This window comes from Schistocerca nitens, chromosome 9, assembly GCF_023898315.1.
Source record: "Schistocerca nitens isolate TAMUIC-IGC-003100 chromosome 9, iqSchNite1.1, whole genome shotgun sequence".
Classification (NCBI taxonomy): Eukaryota; Metazoa; Arthropoda; class Insecta; order Orthoptera; family Acrididae; genus Schistocerca; species Schistocerca nitens.
The window spans coordinates 63,213,438-63,237,649 of record NC_064622.1 but is presented as its reverse complement, the minus strand read 5'-3'; the positions used below and the strand labels follow the sequence as shown (position 1 = coordinate 63,237,649).

Genomic DNA, 24,212 nt, shown 5'->3' with positions numbered 1-24,212 from the left:
TTTATATACATCATTCTGTCCAACTAGCTAAAACACTTCATATTCATTGTCAAAGCATACAGAATGTTCTGGAAGGACGTATATTATTATGATTGTCAGGGGATTGTTGTCATTAACAAAATAATGCACAAGTTTTGAATTAGATGTTTAATCAAGAAACTGAAATGTTAAATACCTGGTGGCAAATATTAAGAGGCTGTGGGAATGTTGGCATAAGTGGTTGGTGCCTCTAATTACCTTAATTGCAGCTGATTGGTGGGTTGACACAGAGAACATCATTATCTTGAGAAATGGCTTACAAGTTATTAGCAAGTGATATGTTATCTATTTTTATGTCTTCCTCTGTAATTAATACCCTTTGTAATTACATTTCTAATTAACTCATCAGCTGCTTACACCACACAACTTTTCGATTTTCAGTATTTAAGGCTTCATTTGTAAATTTTACGTATGTAGTCGGATAAAGCACAAGATTTGTACTGTCACTGAATGTTAGTAAGCAAATCCAAACTGTAATTAATTATGCAACTAAAATAATACAAGGGACATTATTGTAATTAAAGTTCAGATTGATTTTTTATATGTAAAACTACATATGATACTAAAAACATTATGTAATACGATATTATATTTTATACCTTATTCGGCTGTAACATCAGTTTCTTTACATTTTGTAAATTTTAATTGTAACATCAAAATTGCACAAAATTAATAATGGGTTATTTGGAAATTTATTGTTAAAATACTATATAAAGTTATGCAGCGAGGCTGCAAGCGAGTTGTTCTTTTGTCAGTCAGTCAAAGAGATCTGTGAAGCATGTCAGTCAGTGTTTTATTAACGAGACGAGTGTGCAATTCAGTTTTCAATAAATTTTGTGAAGTTGGAAACTGTTATATTCTTTCATCAAATGAACACCAGGCAATAGAAGGTTAAGTTAAATGTAACAATCCAAGCAGAACGTTATAGGGGGGGAGGAGGGGGGAGGGGGGGGGGGCAGCATGAGGCAGGTTTGAATACAGATCTTGTGCTTTATACTCAACACTGTGATCACTCAACACTGACCCCGTGGTTCTTGCGGGTTGTTCGATGTTGCACATCTTTAGCTTGGAGTGTTCACTGTTTCTATTTTGCTTCTTTTTTCACAGTTTAGTTCAGTTCACCTTCTCGTTTTCATGCTCGATCTGTGTTCAGTTTTTGACGGGCTATCCACTGGGCCATTATATCTGACGGGGGTGCGATGGAGTGTTCCCCTTGTTAGAAAGCAACACTGTGGGTACAGCTTTGTTTGTAGATCATCTGACTTCTTTCACAGGTAACCCTGCCTTTGATGGGACAGGAAGTGCTTGTGACAGCAGTGGAATAAGTGGAAATGGGAGGATGGCAGGGGACAGGTCATGCAGGGATATGAGCCATGAGGCAATAGGGTTGGGAGCAAAGGCAGAGTAGGGACAGACAAGGACAAAGCACAGGTTTGATGGGCAGTGGAATACCACTGTGGGAGTGGTGGTGAGAATAGTGGGTACGATATTCCTCATTCCAGGCATTGGGAGAGGTAGCTGAAAACTTAGCAGAGAATGTGATTCAGTTGCTTCAGTCTTGGGTGGTAATGAGTCGCAACAGGAGTGCTCCATTCTGGGCAGACAGGGGGTATGTGGTAGGTGACTTGGGAGACAAGGCATGGGAGATCAGTTTCTGTGCAAGATTAGGAGGATAATTTTGGCCTGTGAAGGCCTCAGTGAGACTGTTGATATGGCTTGTCACCAAAGATGTGATGACCACAAGTGGCTACAATGTTTGGAAGGGACCTTTTGGTACGGAATGTGTGGCAGCTGCCAAAGTGGAGGTATTGCTGGTGGTTGGTAGGTTGGATAGAGATGTTCCAGTGAGGTGGAGGTCAACTTCAAGGATGAGGAGGAAAAGGTGACGTGAACCAGGGAGGAGGTGACTGTTGAGGCTCTGGAGGAATGTAGATATAACGTCCAACCTAGACTTTCCACTGTTTGACTTTTAATGGTGTTTGGTATATAATCATTTCAGTTTGTGCTCTAATTATTCGAAAGGACTGAGCTTAATTTTCGCAATTTATAATCATGTACGTGTTCGTAACTGCATCTCCTTTTGCTGGCCTCCCAGATCACACATTCACCCTTATCAAAAGGTACAGTGTAGTGGTCCCTACTTACAGATCAGTTCGGACTGGAAACACTCAGTATACAGATAGATTTAAAATTGTACTCTCTAAGCTGGCTATGAGCTTGTGTTTCATAAATATTGTATTAACAATTATTGTGTTAATAAAATAAAGAATGAATTTACACTCTTCAGTTCAACAGATACTCACCTCCCCCTGCCAACTGCTGATCGGTGGGAAAGTGTAGCTGCACCTCGAGCCACCCTTGGAGCCGGCCGCAGGAGACCTAGGGAGTGGGCGGCCATCTTCAGCTCTGCCACACGCCTCTGGAGCTCAGACGTGTCTCCTCCTTCCTGTTGTCGGGTGAACAAGTCGAGCTCCGCGTCCAGAATTTCACGTTGTGCCTGAATGGGAGCACAGCACACTGCATAAATATGTGAAATGATATGTCCCGTTCACTGACAAAATAATCACGATAACGTAGATTTTCATTGTACAGTGTGTATGTGGCCAACTTAACAGTTGACACATCAAAAAATTCTACTGAATTGTTACAAAAACTACCATTTCCAAGGGAAGGTTTTAAAATTCGGCACTCTGAGATTACTAAGGACTGGCCTCATATTAATGTCTGTACAGTTATACAGGGTGTTACAAAAAGGTACGGCCAAACTTTCAGGAAACATTCCTCACACACAAATAAAGAAAAGATGTTATGTGGACACGTGTTCGGAAACACTTAATTTCCATGTTAGAGCTCATTTTAGTTTCGTCAGTATGTACTGTACTTCCTCGATTCACCACCAGTTGGCCCAATTGAAGGAAGGTAATGTTGACTTTGGTGCTTGTGTTGACATGCAACTCATTGCTCTACAGTACTAGCATCAAGCACATCAGTACATAGCATCAACAGGTTAGTGTTAATCACGAACGTGGTTTTGCAGTCAGTGCAATGTTTACAAATGCGGAGTTGGCAGATGCCCATTTGATGTATGGATTAGCACGGGGCAATAGCCGTGGCGCGGTACGTTTGTATCGAGACAGATTTCCAGAATGAAGCTGTCCCGACAGGAAGACGTTCGAAGCAACTGATCGGCGTCTTAGGGAGCACGGAACATTCCAGCCTATGACTTGCGACTGGGGAAGACCTGCAATGGACGAGGCAACTCTTTGTGCAGTTGACGATAACCCTAATGTCAGCGTCAGAGAAGTTGCTGCTGTACAAGGTAACGTTGGCCACGTCACTGTATGGGGAGTGCTACGGGAGAACCATTGTTTCCGTACCCTGTACAGCGTGTGCAGACACTATCACCAGCTGATTGGCCTCCACGGGTACACTTCTGCGAATGGTTCATCCAACAATGTGTCAATCCTCATTTCAGTGAAAATGTTCTCTTTACGGATGAGGCTTCATTCCAACGTGATCAAACTATAAATTTTCACAATCAACATGTGTGGGCTGACAAGAGTCCGCACGCAATTGTGCAATCACGTCATCAACACAGATTTTCTGTGAACGTTTGGGCAGGCAGTGTTGGTGATGTCTCGATTGGGCCCCATGTTCTTCCACCTATGCTCAATGGAGCACGTTATCATGATTTCATATGGGATACTCTACCTGTGCTGCTAGAACATGTGCCTTTACAAGTACGACACAACATGTGGTTCATGCACGATGGAGCTCCTGCACATTTCAGTCGAAGTGTTCGTACGCTTCTCAACAACAGATTCGGTGACCGATGGATTGGTAGAGGCGGACCAATTCCATGGCCTCCACGCTCTCCTGACCTCAACGCTCTTGACTTTCATTTATGGGGGCATTTGAAAGCTCTTGTCTACGCAACCCTGGTACCAAATGTAGAGACTCTTTGTGCTCGTATTGTGGATGGCTGTGATACAATACGCCATTCCCCAGGGCTGCATCAGCCCATCAGGGATTCCATGCGATGGAGGGTGGATGCATGTATCCTCGCTAACGGAGGAACATTTCCTGTAACAAGGTGTTTGAAGTCACGCGGGTACGTTCTGTTGCTGTGTGTTTCCATTCCATGATAAATGTGATTTGAAGAGAAGTAATAAAATGAGCTCTAACATGGAAAGTAAGCGTTTCCGGACACATGTCCACAGAACATATTTTCTTTCTTTGTGTGTGAGGAATGTTTCCTGAAAGTTTGGCTGTACCTTTTTGTAACACCCTGTATTATACTGTATTTACTGGAATGTAAGCTGCACTCGAATCTAAGGCGCACATGAAAAACGAGACTCGGGGGGGTGGGGGGGGGGTAATTCGTGAATCTAAGCTGCACCTGAAATCTGAGGCTCAAAATTCAAGGGGAGAGAAAAGTTTTAGACCGCACTTCCAAATCGAAACAAAATTGGTTCACTGTAACATGAGACAATTTAGGTTGAACGGATGAAGATACAGCTACAGTAGTTTGGTTCGAATCGTAAGCTTAGCAGTCAAGCTTTACCAGGTAGCCACTGCTATGTGTCAGGTGGTCCGTCCATATTTATACGGGTACCATTCCTTCTTTACGTGCTTCGTCTGGTTTGAATCAATTGCTTATTTTGCTTTGACCAGATATGTGTCGTTCTCTTTGTTATAGATGTTTATGTCACTCTAAGCTGAAAATGTATTATTGTACTGTCATGCATTGTTTGTCGCATTCTGATGATGAGTGTTTACGACCTGTCGCCGCTCGCGGCATGGCTTGCTTTTGTGCGCGCTACCGCCGCTTACAATTTAAAAAAAAAAGAGGAATTGTCTCAGTAGCGGAACAATGTCAAGAGACTGCTATTTGTTGTTACTTACACTGCTTATTTCTTTGATAATGATCAACAAGAACCAAATAATAGACTGCGTATGATAGAAGATGTTCTGAACGAGACTTTAGCAAAAATTTTTCTCCGTTTGAAAATCTTTGTAGACGCCTCTTTAGTACATTACATTCTGCACAGAAATTAGTCATCTTAGATTTAAAAATCGAGTCAGTTGCCGTGCCTCATTTCTGACTGTATCACTATTCAGCATAAGAATAATACGAATATAAACATGACATGATATGTATATACTTCCGCGTTTGCTGTTGTCTCACTCTAGTTTCCTAGTTTATTAGGCAGACAGGATTTAAATGAGATAGCAGCAAACACGAAAGAATACATGGCATAATGTTTACATTCGTATTATTCTTATGGTGAAGAGAACACTGGATGTGATTCAAGATTCATAAAAGTTCCTTTTAGCAACCATCTCTTGCCACAGGTAGGAAAAAAATTCAGAATGTAAAGTTGGCCATATTGACACGCATCCCAGTCTTGCCAGTCGGATTTTCATAGTAGATGTTTAGTGATGACTTCAAATAAATAGAGTGTGTTGTTGTCTTCAGTTCGTAGACTGGTTTAATGCAGCTCTCCACGCTTTTCTATCCTCCGCAATGCAGAGTAGCAACACTTATAAAATAAGAATGAAATAGAAATTAAACTCTGAAATTTAAAACAAAAATTTATTAGGTTTGCAATACATCTTATATGAAATGTTTAAAATATCAGTCATGATTCTGAATCACTATCACTCGATTCTTTGTTGCTCATTTCTTCATACAGAGCGTCGTCCTCCATACCATCTAGTGCACTGGATATCGAACATTTTTTAAATGCTTGTTGCACAGTCTGATTTGGAACACACTTCCATGCATCATAAATCCATTGGCACATTTGTGACAAACTTGCTCGTTTTACGCGTTCTGTTAGTGACAGTTGTCTGTTGCTTTCCGAAAGCCAGTCTGTGTATATGCGTTTAAGCTTGTCCTTAAATGGTTTATTCAAACAGACGTCAAGTGGTTGCAGAATTGACGTCATCCCACCTGGAATTACTGACAAGTCCGTTTTGCTTTCCCCTAATTTTCGTTTTGCTGCAGGTGTTGTATGGTCTGCGTATGCATCTAATACCAACAGACTGCGTAAACCAAGCATTGTGCCAGGACGACGATTCCATGCACGCCTAATCCATTCCAGCACCATGTCCTCCGAACCCCCCCCCCCCCCCCCCCCCCCCCCCCCCCGTTCGTTTGCTTGTACAATTACAGTTTTTGGAAGCACTTCCAATTTCGGTAAAGTCTTTCGCTTGAAAACTATGAATGGGGGTAATTTATGTCCATCTGCTGTGCAAGCAAGCATGACGGACATCTGCTGTTTTTCGCCGCTGATGTAAGAACACTTATGTCTTTTTTTCCTTTGGCGTGTCAAAATATACTGGAGTTTGGTCAGCATCTGACCAAGAAGGTATTGCTTTTCTGTGCACCGCCTAATCATGAAGCACTGAAATTCCACAAGTTTTTCTTCATAATTTTTCGGCAGCTCCTGTGCAACTAAAGTTCGCCTCCGAAGTGAAAAACCCCAGCGCTTCATAAACAGATCAATCCAGCTGCGACTAGCCTTAAAATTTTCGTCTTTTTGCTCTCTAGCAATTTCATGTGCCTTAATTTTTAAAATTTCGGTGTTCACAGGCAGGAATTTCTGACACTGTTCCTTAACAAATTCATTTAAAATCACTTCTAGTGCATGATATTGGCCACACTTTGTCCCACTAAATGCTTTCCTGCTACTTGAACATTCAAATAATTTGTCTCTCTGCAGTTGCCATTGCCTGACGTTGCTCTCATCAATCCCGTATCACAGACCTGCAGCACGATTAGAACTTTGTTCCTTAAAAGAAATAACTCCCACCTCAAATTTGGTAGTATAATGAAAGTTCTTCATTGTGGTTCACTAACACCAACAAACACTTCACAAAATTCCATGAAGCAAAGGTGCCACTACGTGAAATCTTAATGAGCCCCAGTGTATCAACTTGTGCAACAATCCTAAACCTTGTGCATTGTTTGTATTTTTGTATAAAGACGAAACTCAGGGCAGAGAAAAAAGCTCGTCTTCTACCTTTTTTTTAATTTGTTTAGTGACACAGAGTTTTTGGCGCCAGTATTTATCTTTGTGCCTGCAAAGTATGCCTGTTTAGTGCTACTTATATTCAACGGCAGAAGTTAGTTGTGGTATCATCTACCAACATTTTTCAGAACTTCTGCTTACTTTGCGCTCGATTCTAAGCCGCAGGCGGTTTTTTGGATTACAAAAACTGGAAAAAAAGTGTAGCTTAGATTCGAGTAAATATGGTAGTATTTACCGGAAAAGAACAGAGCCATGATGCACTGAGTGTATGCATGAGCAGAAGACTACCTTGAAAAAACTTAAGGTAAAATGGATAGCATTTAAAAACTAGTGCATCTCTAACTACTGGCTACTCAAAAAATAACTTTCAGAAAAAAGGAGGTTTCTTAAAGGCAGCAAACAAAAGGGAAATAATGTAAAGATTATTTAGGAATCATTCCTGACTGACTTCGCAAAACTACATCTGAAGATTTCAGGGAAAGTATTAAACAATGATCAGCAACATATATCGTGGGATGGCTGTACAACTTCACAGGAAAATCTAAAATAGTTTCGCATACAATTGGAGAAAAAGTATGCCTGGTAGTCTGGTGTAATATTGGGTGACAAGGGGGGGGGGGGGGGGCTGTTTTCTTCGCAACTGGTATGTAGAAATAGTCAGAGGATTAGGAACATGCGAAACATATTTGCGGACTTGGTTTGGAGTTAGTGCCTGTCTTGACATTCAGCACACTGAGCAATGGATTTATCATCACTGGGAAAGTACCATTTATGGGTGGCCAAACTGTTTATTATTGATAAAACTAATATACTGAATATTCCGTTCAGCAGTTTTTAAGAGATGTCATGGAAGTCTCTAGTGGCTTTCTTGAACGTAGTGATTCAATCTAGCATTGTCCATAATATGTGACCTGTATATGTGGTACTGTAAATGTAACAATAAATAGCATCTAGTCACATATAAAGCTATTAGATAAGCAATAATAGTTTGGGGAGCTATAAGTAATAAATTTAGTCACGTTCAAGGAAAAAATGTAGTAGGTATACTGCAGTGGAGCTGTGCCAATAACTTGCGCAAGGTAACAGTTTACATAGGCTGTATACAATTCCTCTATTCCCGGGTCCTCTCGAATACTTGTTAACAGTAAAAAGATTCTAAAACCAGTTGGAGCTAATACTGGTATTCATTAATTACCTCTTGAACAGTCTTTTTAGTTAATCCTCCAGCACTAAGAGAGGAAGTGCTTTTGACAGTAGGAACTACAGATGAACTCAGGTCCTTTCGGATTTGCTCAATTGTCTCCTGCAAGAAACAGAAAAAAATAAAAAATACGAATTAAATATACAGCAATAAAAGCAAATCTAGTATAAAGACTTTCATGGTTCAGAACAGATATAACACAAACATCTGAAAAAATATACTTGTATTACTGGAAAACACAAAGCCAAAACCAAAACTTATCTCACACAATACAATATGACAACCAGTAAATATCATACATGAAACTTCCTGGCAGATTAAAACTGTGTGCCCGACCGGGACTCGAACTCGGGACCTTTGCCTTTCGCGGGCAAGTGCTCTACCAACTGAGCTACCGAAGCACGACTCACGCCCGGCACCCAGGCTGTGGCTAAGCCATGTCTCCGCAATATCCTTTCTTTCAGGAGTGCTAGTTCTGCAAGGTTCGCAGGAGAGCTTCTGTAAAGTTTGGAAGGTAGGAGACGAGGTACTGGCAGAAGTAAAGCTGTGAGTGCCGGGCGTGAGTCGTGCTTCGGTAGCTCAGTTGGTAGAGCACTTGCTCGCGAAAGGCAAAGGTCCCGAGTTCGAGTCTCGGTCGGGCACACAGTTTTAATCTGCCAGGAAGTTTCATATCAGCGCACACTACGCTGCAGAGTGAAAATCTCATTCTGGAAATATCATACATGTTTACCTCTTAATGTAACATTTTTTTTACCAAATTATGTTCCAACGAATAATGGAAAACATCCCATATTGAATGGCATCATTACATACAGACATATAAAGACTGTTTTTAAAGTTCAAAATAGTTACAAAATTTTGAAGATCACCGATATTAAAATCCCAAGCAGACTCGTGCACTAGACTTCAACTAAAATATGCTAAAACTTGAAGTCATTTTTCATTTTGTGTGTACCTATTAAGTCTAAACATGGATTTCACAATGGTTTCCAGTGAACATAAATCTTGGAAGAGCTTGCTGGAGCACGGTGGATGTATCTATCTCATACCAGTGGTGGGCACTTGTCACTCAGCTGACGAAATGTCATCACTTTCAGTCCCTAATAAAGTAACATCATGTTGTGCTTCACTATCTGAGCCGCTAAATTCAATGTCAAACTCAGGATGACTACAGCCATCCTTTTTTGAAAGCAATGTCTAAATAACAATACAGGAGAGAATCTTAAAGTGTCCATTTTGTTGTTGAGTATCAAAAGTGGCACATAGTAAAGATGATACCTAGTTGCAACCACCTCAAACAAAACATGACAGCCACGCTACAGTGTAGTATCAGATGCTCTCTAGTGGCTGAACATGTAATTATCAGTGATGAAACAGATATAAGCAGGTTTTTAGTTTTTTGAAGGTCTGTTCTGAAGTTGCTCAAATATACCCCAGATTTTAAGTTAAAGGGTTAAATATTACCACACAAATTACAATTCAACACATTTCCTCCTCCTGTCTTCAATACATAACTTTGGATTGTTAGAAATGAAGTACAACTGCAGTCAGACCACAATGGGATCGCTGTGGCTCTGTTACAGGTAACACTCCACATTCATCCGAGAGTTATGGCCAACTGAAGTAAACCAACACATAATGTCTAGATGAGGGTTTGTAGCTTTTACAGTACTACTCAATACATTAAGCCAGGACTGTTCACCGATCTGTTCATGTGAGCTGCCTCATGTTGATGCCGCAACAGTTAGCAATGGGCCAGCTCATGGCTAGTAATGGAAGGGGAAGAGGAAGGGCGGCTAGGAGGAATCTGCACAAGGCAGCTCGGCACGAGAAACTGCTGTATGGTGGCTAATTAATGCCTTTCCTAAAACTGCTGCAGTAATGAGAAATGACAATGAAATGAAATTTACATTTATTTTAATTGATAAGGCAAAGTATATTGGCCAGCTGAGTATGAAGCATGATATTCATTAGATTGATGCACCCTTATTACAAATGTTGTTTTTAGATGAAGTTTAAACTGACATCAAGATGTATTTTGTGACTACTTTCTGCATACGTTAAACATCAGAACACCACATGTCAATGAAAATTACTAATTTTGCTTTACACTAATGCATCAATGTCTGGTACCACATTCAGAGCACTGCCAATTCAAATACAAGCTTTTAAACGGAAGTCTGTCAGTGAGCTTCAGTGGGTGCATTTCGCTCTCTTCACTGTGTAAAGAAGTTGTTCGTGAAAATATGTAGGTCCAAACATTGACATAATTGTAGTTGCAAAACTTGTGAAGTTGTGGAAATCTATGCTGTAGAATATTTTTATATGGATCTTCAAGAATTATAAGATATTATCAATCAATTGCCTGTCACACTAAAGGTCTACAACTGTAGGAAGACATCCTGTACTGAAGTGTAATACGTTGATGCTGATGATGTGTAATAGGTTGATGCTTTTCTTTGAAGATCCTAACCCGGCCATAACACTACTTTTCTTTTAAAAGAGCTACTCTTCACTTTTAGCACTGCACCATTAAGTATACGAGTCCTGTCTGAAAAGTATCCGACCTTTGGTCAGAAAAAAGTATTTTGAATTCGTGACAAGGTTGGGACCCTAATCCCCTTCAAAGTAGGTCCTTTGTGCTTGCACACAACACTTAGCCCACCGATCCTTCCACTGCCAGAAACACCTATGGAAGTCTTTCTTTGCAATGGTGTTCAGCTCTGTCATCATGTTCCGCATTATCTCTTCTCTACTCTCAAAATGGCATCTTTTCAGTGGCCTCTTCAATTTTGGAAACAATCAGAAGTCACAAGTAGCCATGTCTGGAGAGTAGAGAGGTTAGCGAACGGTTGTAATTCCATGTTTGGCCAAGAAATTTTGGATGAAGTGGGATGAATGTGCGAGGTCAATTTCATGATGCAGTTGCAAGTTTTTTGCCGTCCACATGTCTGGTCTTTTGCGCCAAACTGCGTCGCAGGGGCGCTGAAGAACATCTTGACAATACTCCTTTGTCACTGTTTGTCCTTCCGGTGTGTATTCATGATGCACAATTCCATGGACATCAAAGAAAACAGTCAGCATCACCTTGGTTTTGCTTCACACCTGCTGCACTTTCTTTGGCCTTGGAGACTCGGGATGCTTCCACTGTGATGACTGTCTTTTTGTTTTTCGATCTACCCTGATTTTTTTTTTTTTAAAGGTGCAAACCTGCGACGGTCACAAGCGCCCATTCTGTGGCTTAGGGAAGGGTAAAAAACCGAATGTTAAATCAGCAACAATGGGAGCAAAACTCATAAAAGAGGGAAACGGAAGGAAATCTTAGAAAACTACTACTGAAGGGGGGAGGGGGGGTTTCCCCAAAAAAAGTGTTTCAAATGAGTGATGTCATCTCACTGACACTGATAAACTCGAGGACGCGACTGTCTGAGAGCATGTCATCTGCTGAAAGGGAAGGTATCTCAGGTAACATCTGTAAACGGGCACTTAGTGGATTAAAATAGGAGCACTGAAGTAAAAGGTTTCTCACCATCCACAGTTGAGAGCAGTGGCGACAAAGTTGGGGAGGATCGCCACTCAAAAGATGTCGGTGGCTAAAAAGACAGAGCCCTACCCGGAGTCTAGTTAAAATTACCTCCTCCCGACGACGAGGCCAGAAGGAAGAGGTCCAAGCACAGGGAAGAGGTTTCACGTCCAACAATTTATTATCGGAAAGTGTAGACCAATGTGTGTGCCATAAAAGAGCAACACAACGGCATAAAACGCTCTGTAGATTGGCTAAGGGACCCATGCGAACAGCGGGCCGTTGGAAGAGAGACTGCAGCCTTGGCCGCTATATCGGCTGCCTCGCTTCAATGGATACCAACGTGCCTTGGGATCCAGAGGAATTCCACAGAGAAGACCCCCAACTGGAGCAAGTAGAGGCAGTCCTGAATCCGGTGGACCAGAAGGTGGACAGGATAAAGAGCTTGGAGGTTGAGGAGAGAGCTGAGCGAATCTGAGCATATAATATAGTGTAGCCACTTACGGTAATGGATGTATTGGACAGCCTGGAGAACAGCACAAAGCTCCGCAGTTAAAACTGAACACTGGTCATAAAGGCGAAATCTAGTAGGGGTGTCGCAACAATATGGGCACTCCCAACTCCAAATGTGGTTTTTGAGCCGTCAGAGTAAATAAATGTGGCATCCCTCATTGGTGCGCATAGAGCAGCAAATGCCCGGTGATAAACTATGGAGGGGGGGGGGGGGTGTACTATGCTTGGGAAGCTAACAAAGGTCAAGGAGCAAGCAGGTCTGGGGATGAAGCTAAGAGCTAAGGTGGCACTGTACCCCCATTTGTCAAGAAAGTTTTAGGAAAGTGGGAGGAAAGAGAACGTAGCAGTTGACGGAGGCAGACTCCCGATGGTGGTAGAGAGGAAGGGCAGCCTGCACACCATAAATCCAAGGAAGTGTCAAAAAAAGCAGAGTAGTCCCCCATACAGTTTATGCAACGATGGGATGGAGGTGGACAATCACCCTCATGGGCATTCCTGCCACATGTAACGCATTTGGCCATATTGGACTGGCTAGTATGACTAAACCACTGACACCAATAACAACATCTAGGGTTGGGGATGTATAGGCGAACTGAAATTATCTTATATCCCGCTTTAATGTTCGATGGAAGTTGAACTCTGTCAAACGTCAAGAAGAGAGTACGGGTCGGTATCATGTCCTTGTCAACCCTTTTCAGGACTCTGTGTACAACCGTTATGTCCTGGTCAGAAAGGTAATTTTGAATGTCCTCACTGGACAAACCGTCAAGTGAGAGTGTATAAACCATTCCGCGTGATGAATTTGAAGTGCGGTGCGCATCCACCCGGACAGTGAAGGTGTATAGCAGTGTATTTCGCAGCAATTTTTGTGCCTGGAGGTCACTGACAGTTTCAAACAACAAGGTGCCATTTCGTAATTGGGAACAAGAATTTACAGGACCCGCAATTGCGTTGACACGTTTCTGAATAATGAAAGGGTTGACTGTGGAGAAGTCTTGATCTTCGTCAGACCGGGAAACAACCAGGAACTTTGGCACTGATGGAAGAATTGTCCGTGGCTGAGATTCATCTAGCTTTTGCTTGTGGGCAGAATTGTAGACTTAGAGGAAACCATTGCGAAAATATTCCTCATGCTTACCGGCACCTCCGATGGTACACTCCTTCCTCGTGGGAGCCCTCCCTCCCAGAGGGCATTTCCACCTTAGGTGATAGTCCACACGTCAGGTCACACCTCCCGAGAAACTGTTGGAGGGACCAATCGGCATGTTCGGAAGGTACCAGCTCGGGTAATCACCCCTCCCTGGGACTGAACTTTACCAGGGGTTAAGTACATGTCCTACCTGTCTACCCAGGGCAGGGAATTATGCATTACCCCGTCACTTGCTATGCATGGAAATGCGTGGGTTGGCCTTCAGACACGCACAGGGAGGAAAGACAGAGAAAGGGAGGAACAAAGAAAAGGAAAGAAGAGAGGTCTCAAATGCCGCAGCGGAGAACAGGGTAAAGAGAAGAGGCAAGTAGAACAGAAGGACAAAGGGAGGACAGAGACTTTCCAGCAGAGAGAGCAAAGAAGAAAAACTAGTCTTACAGTCACAAGTGTCCGTCTTCGGACATAGGCACAAAACATACTTACAAAGAGAGGGAGAAGGGAAGGGTGCGGGGGGATGGGGGGGAGGATCGGGGATGGGGAGGGATGTGGACAAGGAGGGTATGCAGCTCGGAAAGGAAAGAGAGCTGCACTAGCTCAGGGTCTCGTGCTTGCCACACACGTGCCCACAAAAGAGTTGTGGACCTCCTAGGGAGAACTGGGTCATACCCGTACACACACGACTCATCTCCAGTTATTATAGTGTTCAGAAACCCAGGATCAGTATTGGTGGTGTTCAGAAGGTCCTGTCTAACGTCAAAACGGAGGTCTTTTTGTTCCAGCGACAACAACTTGGGCACGAATTTCCCAGACACTCGGTGCACGTTCAAATCATCGTGCAAAATTGCAGGTGCAGAATCTTTACTCACTCCAACCTCTAGGGAACTATCCCGCATGGTCAAACAATGATCTGCCATCACCAAATTGTGCATTCTCTCAACAACAGCTGCACTCCAAGCAGTTTGGGGCCTGCCAGAACAATGGTCACTCTCCACTGATGTACAGCCATTTTTGAATTGGCTGAACCACTCCTTAATTTGTGTTACACCCATTGTATCTTCTCCAAACACATGCTGAATCTTACAAATTGTTTCGCTTTGAGAATCACCAAGGTTTTGACAAAATTTGATGCGGTATCTTGGCTCAACACATTCAGTCATCTTGAGAGAATCAGTAATCCGACCTCATTCAGCGACCGGCAGGCAGCGACTGACGCACTGGAAGGCAGAGACCAAATTCATGCATGTGCATAAAGGTCTCTTCCTTTACTGTAAAAAGTGGTGCTGCACTATCATCTCTACTTTGCACAGGAAAATCAAAGGTTGGATACTTATTAGACAGACCTCGTATATACTTGCGTTTAAAACTATGGTGAACTTATTTTTAATCCTCTGAAGACAGCATCGCATTTGCACTTCCCCTGCACTACATAATGATGTCCTATACCCACATTTTACCACAAGGACTCACAGCTCAGGCAGCGAGTAAGTGTGGAGTTCTCCTGCTCAACTAGCCACCTCCTAAACAGGCCTGCCTTAAGCAATGTGCCACATTTCCATAAACTGAAAATGCCTTTTCAGTAAGAAAAGTAAAACAATGGCCCTGAAACCATTTGTTAGAAGTTCCAGTAAAGGAAATTCTGACATGGAAATGACATACAAAAATGAGAAAACAAGTCACTTGCACCTAAGACAGGTAAAACAAGAACACATTTAACTACAGTAGCTTCCAAACAAGACACCACTATTTTTATACCTTAAAAAAGGAACAAAGTAACTATCCAACCAACACACTGACTTTCAGCAAGTAACACACTTCCTAACTTCCTAACAAGTCTAGTCCCAGTCTGCTTGTATTAATAGAAGGGATGTATTGAACTCCCATACAAAACTTCGTCATTGCTGTATTGCTTCTCTGAATTAATATTCCACAGTGTAACTGTCAAGGCCGAGTAGTTCTAGGTGCTTCAGTCTGGAACCGCGCGACCGCTACGGTCGCAGGTTCGAATCCTGCCTCGGGCGTGGATGTGTATGATGTCCTTAGGTTAGTTAGGTTTAAGTAGTTCTACGTTCTAGGGGACTGATGATCTCAGATGTTAAGTCCCATAGTGCTCAGAGCGATTTGAACCATTTGTAACTGTCAAAAAACAATATGTTCCACAAACAGAAGAACCACAATATTATTTCACCTATCGATTTCATACTTAATTATGTGTGGTTTCCACAAATAAATCAAATCCTTACTCACTATTACCATACCAAATAATGTAATACTTCCAAATTCATAATCCATCACTTTAGCAAACTGTCCAGATAATTCTGGTGCAACACAATTTCATGCAACAGTCCAGAGCATTATCCACATGATGAACCCTCCTATCATTCTGGTGCGTGACCATCAGTGCCCTGGAATGACTGAATGTAACAGCAAGACAATGCTCCTGCCGATAAAAAGGCACGCTCAGCTCTGAAAATTCCAGAAAGCCAACAATGTGCACTCATAAGTCATCAATTTAGTTAACTGTTCAAATAATTTTGCTGCAACAACTGCATGCAACCATACTGCACAACCCCCAAATGATGATTCACTCATCTCATTCTGTCAGAAAACTGGCAATGTTTGGGCACTGCTGAACAAAACAATGTCCCTGGGGAGGGGGCAGGCGATGGGAGGAGTGTGTGCACAGTTCTGAAAGTTGTAGTGATGCACGACTTACTATGTCGTACCTTTATCAGTAATAGTACCCCTTACAGGCTGCACAAACTGTTTACAATGCACCCACTTCACAAATAAGCTACCTAATTTTGATTTTCTCTAGAACGATCAGAAACGCAGTCACGTGGCAGCACACACTTATCTCTGTGGAAAAGAAATTAAAGAACTGAGTAAAAATCACCATATTTTCCATATAAATTGCAATGCCACTTCACATGCTAAGTAACTGCCTGTCAATAACAGATTTTTAAGTACATCGTTCCTCATGAATGCATTTTCAGATATTCAGCTATACCAACTTATTATTCACTTGGAATAAAGTGTAAATCAATAGTAAACACTGATGGGAAAATTGTACCTAAGCTGAAGGTCAGTACCAGACAAAATGACTGTAGCATTAACCACAAGCAATACAGAATTACAATTTGACATCCACAGTGACTAAGTGGTACAACTTCAATACCATTCCCATTATTTGTATCTCCTGAATAGCTCAAAGTTTTCCACAATATGGGCTCAAATTCTGTTTAAGTATAGTTGACCTAAAATGTCTAAGGGATTGTGAAGATTTACAAAGATATGAGAATACAGACAGTTACACAAAATACAATATTTGTCTTGCACAGAAATCAAATGCCACTTACAATTATACCAGCTACACAGATACTGAAATATTACATACCTGCAGTTTTTTTATAGTTGCCATGAGGGCTTCACGCTGCTCTGGAGCAACACCTTTCTCCAGCCGTTCTATAAGTGATTTCTGTTCTGCAAGCTGTTTTTCCAGCAGCTCTTGCTTTCGTTTCCGGAGATCAGCAGTTAATTTCATTGCTTCCTAGAAACACAATATTAAGTGCATCATTAATTTTGTGTGTGTGTGTGTGGGGGGGGGGGGGGGTGTTTAAGAAAAAGTTTTAATAGATAAATAAATATCAAACAGTTTGTGAATTTCTTACTTGTGTGGGAGATTGTAGCGGATTCTATAATGGGAATTCTTTACTTTCCAGTTTCCTAATAATTGAGCACAAAAAGTGCAAGAGGCGATCATTGCACATAAGGTGTCAAGTCAGAACTGATGAATTTTTCATGTATTTGCATTACAGCAACATTCAAAATGATGCAACAGTCCACATCCATTTCAGCTGTCTTAATGTAATTAATACAACTTTTTAAAAGCTTCTCATGTGTGAGACAAAACTACTATGATGTACAATAAAAACCTGTCAATATCAGGAACAAAACTATTGTCACATTCTGTCATATATTGGGTTGTAGCTGTGATAGTTTTCTGCAATTATGGTCAATAAATGAAGAAATCATGTTATTCAATGGTAGCTAATGACTAAGAGTTCAGATTTTGCATATTTTGCACATCGTTTTTTTATGGTACCTGGTGTTGTATCTTTACAAATTATGATATTTTGGAGGTACCAGGCTACTTTAAAATCAAATTTAAAATGCATATATTTGGATATTTTTGGCGTTTGAGCATATTATTGTCATATTTAGAGGAAATGGCCACGAAGATGCATATTTTTGGCATTTTGAGATCACATTGAGGTTCATTTTGTTCCCTGATAACCCAAGAACCTTCCAGAATATTAGGCCAATAAATTTCCAAAATGAGATAATACGGAACAAGCCAACAGAATAAAAGCCTTTAGGTAAATGTGGGTAGCTTATGGAGGGACATAGTATTGTTTTTCCACTTAGGTAGTCTCTGGGATAAGGATGCTAAAGACTTGTAATGGTTCATTGTTGAAAGATGGATTATCGGTGTAGAAACGTGCTTCGGTTATTTGTTGCTTGCAGTTTATACATGTTCAGGTGACTCACCTGATCTCTTCAGTGCGCCAACAATGCCCTACTAGTTATTGTTGGCAAACGGAACATGAATCATTCTTGCTTGTGTTTCCGTGCTGTTCACATCGACTCTTTGCTACCTTCTTCAAATTACGAATATGCCCAGGCCAAAAACCAATAATTTACGGAAACGGATTGGGAGTGAATGTGCTTTCACAATGGACGGAAAAACAATATTATGCCAACTATGTGAAAAAGAGGTAAGTTTAATTTTGTTTTTATCTTTTTCAATAATTTTTCCAAGGGATTCAAACAATTATTAAGTTCATTTGTAAATTTGAGTGCACATTTTCTATGTACGAATTGGGGGGGGACCTTAAGGAATTACCTTCGGCATTCTTGCAATTTTTTTTAAAGTTAACTGTTGTGAGGGAATCAAAGTACCACTCGTAGGTACACACTGTTCTCTTACATTTTTGTACAATTGTACATACTTACTGATATTTATTCACTTCTCCAACGCTTTAGGTCAGGGATTAGAAAAAATTTCCCCTGGATCAGCATAAGAAGACATTTCGGCACCAGAATAATGTAAGCAAGACATGGTTAAAAACTTCACAGCAACCACTGATCTCATTTTCAAAGCATATGGACAACAAAAATGAGTTTAATGAAGGTCTTAAGAGGCTTTAATAAAAGCAAACATCCCCTTGAATAAGCTGGAGAATGAAGGATTAAGGACCTTATTGAAAAAATACGCAGGAAAAGATATTCCTCAGGAATCAATGCTCAGAAAGAACTACGTGGACCCATTATATGTAAAGGTATGGTTTTTTTGGTAATTTTTTTTAACGTAGGTATGTGAAAGTCAATGGATATAATTTGGTATATACATGGGTCAAAATAATAGTTGTTTAATTTTTAAAAAATAAAAAACTCAAAAAATAAATTTAAATTAGGGAAAAGACGAACGGAGAAAGGGGAAAGACGAACAGAGAAAGGGGAAAGACAAACGGAGGAAGGGGAAAGACAAACGGAGGAAGGGGAAAGACAAACGGAGGAAGGGGAAAGACAAACGGAGGAAGGGGAAAGACAAACGGAGGAAGGGGAAAGACAAACGGAGGAAGGGGAAAGACAAACGGAGGAAGGGGAAAGACAAACGGAGGAAGGGGAAAGACAAACGGAGAAAGGGAAAAGACAAACGGAGAAAGGGAAAAGACAAACGAAGAAAGGGAAAAGACAAACGAAGAAAGGGAAAAGACAAACGAAGAAAGGGAAAAGACAAACGAAGAAAGGGAAAAGACAAACGAAGAAAGGGAAAAGACAAACGAAGAAAGGGAAAAGACAAACGAAGTAAGGAAAAGACAAACGAAGTAAGGAAAAGACAAACGAAGTAAGGAAAAGACAAACGAAGTAAGGAAAAGACAAATGAAGCAAGGAAAAGACAAATGAAGTAAGGAAAAGACAAATGAAGTAAGGAAAAGACAAATGAAGTAAGGAAAAGACAAAAGAAGAAAGGACTTGAGAAGGAGACAGTCTGTCTCAAAACATTCCCTGCAAAAAAGAAAGTAAATTTATTTTTAAAGAATATATTTTTTTTGTGTGAATTAAATGACTATTATTTTGGTCAATGTATATACATAAGAAAATAGTAAAAATATAGGTAGGTGCTAAAACAGATATAGTTTGTTTTCGTGTATATGTCTCCTAAGTAGTGTCCACATGTTTATGTGTATTTTATAATTTAGTTTCTCTATTACAGACATTGGGGAATATTAGGAAAGAAATTGGCGATTCTCTGGTCTGGCTATCCATTGACAAAACCACTGATTCTTACGGTTGGTATATGGCACACGTCAGAGTTGGAAAACTCTCTGCTGAAGAGGCTGGACAAGGACACCTCATACTGTGCAAAGAAGTGGAATGAACGACACATGCCACGACTGCACGCACAGTGCAGGAAGCATTGTGTAAGTTTCACCAATATTATAGGTAATATAGGAGTGCTGTTTTTCACATCATATCCCAAGCCAGCAATTAGTTTTTCATATGATGTCCCAAGCCAATAAGATAATAAAAAAGTTTGTAAAATCCTTTGATTTTCTTTCAGGCGTGCTACGGAGAGGTGAAGATCAGAAACGTGGGGAGAACAAGGACTTCGCCATTGTGACAGGTAGTGCTGCATACCGTATATGCTGAAGGCCACAGAGTGTCTACGAGTGTTTTACCCTAAAATTATTCACTTCATGTGTCTGGCTCATGGCATCCATTGAGTCACTGAAGAGGTCAGAGCCACATTGCATGAGGTCAATAGCCTTTGGCAAAGGTTTTCATTAAAGCACCAAGTCAAGTAAGAGCTTTCAAGACTGCTCAGTCTGACTGTCCTCTGCCACCTGAACCAATCTTGACAAGGTGGGGAATGTGGATTTCATCTGCAAACTATTACACAGATAACCACAGAAAAGTTGAAGAGGTATGGATGCGTATGTAGTTCTGGATAAATTGAATAAGCAAAGAAAACAAACATAGCATAGAATTCCAATATTAAGCTTATTTCTCTGTACAGCAGTTTTCAGCTTGAAACCGACATTCACTAGATTACTACTTTCTTGTTCTAGGTCCTAAACGGCTTTGAAGATAGCAAAAATCTAGGCATACCAAAAGCCAAGGACGCCCTGAAGAATTCCTGCATGTTACATACCCTATCTTTCATCCGAGTGCACTTGGGTGGCCTTCCAGACCTAACTGAGAAACTTGAGACTCATAACATGGAAGTTACAAAGGCAGTGGCTCTTGTTGAAGGACTCAGGACACAGAGCAAGAGTTGGCCAGGTCTGATCAGTGAGAGACTTAGAAGAAAATTAGGTGCAGTTCTTTATAGAAATCCCGGTTGGCCTACGATTCAGAAGATCGCTCAGTTACTGGTAGGAGAGAAACACTCCGAGAATCTAGATGATTTCACGTCGTCTGATGTCGCTGCTCTTAAATTTTTACCTGTAGTGTCATGTGATGCTGAATGATCATTTGCAAAATTGAAAATGTTGTTATATGACCACAGGAAAAAATTTTCATGCAGAGAGTATGGAAAAAATCTTAGTAGTTCAAACAAACTCTAAGTTTTAGAATTTACCAAACTTATCTTGTAAGCACCTATGTTATACTTCATTTTATTCATTGAATTACAGCCATTATTGAAAATATTTGACGGTTATTCATTAATTTTCCCAAGTAAGATGCATATTTTAAAGAATTTATCTAAGAGAAGTGCATAATTAAAGAATTTCAGCTGCATATTTAAAGGCATATACTGGCAGTAAGAGCGTATTTTAACTGCATATTTTGAGGAGTTTTGGTGCATATTTAGTGGGTTTTAAGTGCATATTGATCTGAACACTACTAACGATTATTCAAAACGTCTAACACAGTCTTCCAAAATGAACTTTCACTCTGTAGTGGAGTATATGCTGATTTGAAACTTCCTGACAATTTTGAGAGCTGTCAGGAAGTTTTGAAGACTATTTCTCTCACACAGTAATGAAACATAATTTGACACTCTCTTCTCCGTGTATTGCATTGCAAAATAATAAGGGCCTCCCCAATGCTAAAACTAACAGCACTCTCACGCTGACAACATTGGTGTGTCATAATTCAAAGATTTCTAAACCTCTCCCTTTGACACAATTTTATAAAATTAGGAGTGGAAAAGTTCCACACGAGGAAATGTATTCCAAGAGAAAGTGCGAGAAATGTTCTATAGGAGGAAATATACTGGAAGAGAAAGTGGGATAAATTTCACTGAGGATCAGGACGAAGAACTGAATGCACCTTAAGGCTGGTTGGATCAGTTCATAAATGTCAAGTACAAATATATATCAGTACAAATATAGAAACTCAGAAAAATTTTCAGTTACTGATCTATTACAATTCATTTCATCGAACCTACATCCATACTCTGTGAATCATTCAGAAGTGCATGACAGAGGGCACTTTCTATTTTAGCAATTACAAATGCCAGTGGTATTAATGTGACCACAGCCTATGTTTGACATAAACATGAAATAGCTACTCACAGATGGCTACTCACATATAAAGCTTGTCGGAGGGGATGCAAAAAACAGTGCAGACGTCATCGTAACGCAGAAATGAAGTGATTTATCTCATGTCACCAAGAGCATAACTACTGGCTTTCAGGCCAAGGGTGGGAGCAGTTCCGAAATAGCTAACTTTGCAAACTGTTCGCACGTTACTGTGGTTATAGTATACTATGCATGGCACAATGCACTATCCAAAACTGTGATGCACCACAAGCCATTGAGGACAGGGGTGAATGATGGCAGCTGCAGAGATGTCTGTAGGTGAATATATATGCAACTGTTGAGCAACTGAGCAGATGGATGACCAAATGGGTTATCAACAGTGTCTCCTTAACAACCGTTCAGCGAACATCTCTGCTTATGGGTTCCACACCACGTGCCTGGCTGATGCACGCATGCTGACTGCTGTTCATTGACAATGAAGGCCACAATTTGCACACTATTACTGCACTTTAACATCCACATCAGATTAATCATGTTTATACTCAGCGTGAACAGCATGAAACGTCTGAAAGGAAACACCTTGCAAGATGGAATGCATCAACACAAATTTGCATATATCATTGGGGACCATGTCCACCCCATGTGCAGTTTCTTTTTCTTCGGCACCTACCAGCAGGACAATGCAATTTGTCACATAGCTTGCAAAGTACGTGTGTGGTTTGAAGAGCAACAAGATGAGTTTAGAGTTCTCCTCTGGCCATCAAACTATCCAGATTTAAAGCCAATTGAGAATCTGTAGGGCCATCTTGATCGGACTGTCCATGTCAAGGGTCCTCAATCAAGAAACTTAGCGCAGCTGGCCATGGCACTAGATTGGCATGGATCCATATCCGTGTCGGTACCTTCCAGAACCTGACTGACTCTCTTCCTGCATGGTTCGCAGTGATCCAGACTGTAAAAGGTGGTTATTCAGGCTTCTGACAAGTGGCCACAGTAATGTGACTGGACAGTGTACTTGGGTTCCTGCCTGTAACACGTAGAGTGCAGGAAAATGGACTTCTTAAATGTCTCTGTGCACACTTTGTTAATCTAACGTTGTCTTAACCATCCTTCCAATTGTAGGACATTCCTAGCTTCCTCACTCAAATATGGCCCTTGAAACTTTTTAAGTAGTCTTTCACAGGATACTTTGTGTCTATCTTCTATCATTTGCCAGTTCAGATTTTATAGCATCCCCCGTGGGTCCAACAAACTTTCAACGATCCATACTGGCATTCTTTATATACTTTCAATACCTCGTGTTAGTCCTATGTGGCACAGGTCCCACAAATTCAAGCAATACTGTAGGCTGCATCACACGGATGCTTTGTAAATTATCTACTTTGCAGACTGACTGCATTCTCTATGTAACCTATCAATGAACTGAAGCCTAACATGTGCTTTACCCACAAATGAGCCTATTTGATTATTTCATTTCTTATAAACCCTCCAACTGTTACACCTAGGTTCCTCTTCGACAACTATACCCTGTTAATTTGGAACAGAGTCAAAGTTAGTGAAGGAAGAATAACAGCATTGTGTGTTAATATTGATGGAATTTTATGGTTGCTGCCATTAATAATTGGAAAATTAAACAGTAATTCCTGCGTCAAAGCAGAATGTTTTACCAGGTTACTAAGAATTTTCATTGGCATGATGGGACCAGAAGATACACTGATCCTATACTGACACATCCACAGACAAACTCATTTGAAAATGGGGACTGTGGTGCAGCACCAGAAAAACAGCAATTTTCTAAAGGACACCACAGGACCATTTGTCATGATAATGTCCTGACATCCCCACACCACAGCTGTGGGATATTCTTGTGAAGGAATTAATGAGAATGGGATAGTAAAGAATATTCACCTATGGCTGTGTGAGGACTGGATACTGTCAGCAGCAGCTTCTCCCCAATACTATCACTTCCTGCCAGCAACAATTGATAAGAGGAAAAAGTCACCTACTTTCATAAACTTTTCCCTTCATCAAAAAATTAAGGATGGGATTTAAAGATTATTACTTAACTTCTCTCATTTGATGTTCCTCCGCTGTTATTAGTTGAATGAAACAACTTTTGACTAATTTAATATTTGACATAAGGGTGAAAACGTATTGAGTTCATGATAAGCTGCAATTTAGTTGTGGCATATGACCA

The 24,212-nt window shown here is 40.8% G+C and overlaps 1 protein-coding gene across 4 annotated transcripts in view; it reads right to left on the bottom strand.

Moving 5' to 3' along the window:
• Positions 1–24,212, bottom strand: part of LOC126202941 (zinc finger protein swm) — a 250,253-nt gene that overhangs the window by 49,111 nt on the left and 176,930 nt on the right. For all 4 annotated transcript variants that reach the window (XM_049937040.1, XM_049937041.1, XM_049937042.1 and 1 more), the window contains 3 exons: positions 16,858–17,010; positions 8,272–8,379; positions 2,343–2,536 (listed from right to left, as the gene is read on the bottom strand). In XM_049937040.1, the coding sequence (XP_049792997.1) occupies positions 2,343–2,536; positions 8,272–8,379; positions 16,858–17,010 (455 nt within the window). The remainder of the gene's footprint in view (positions 1–2,342; positions 2,537–8,271; positions 8,380–16,857; positions 17,011–24,212) is intronic.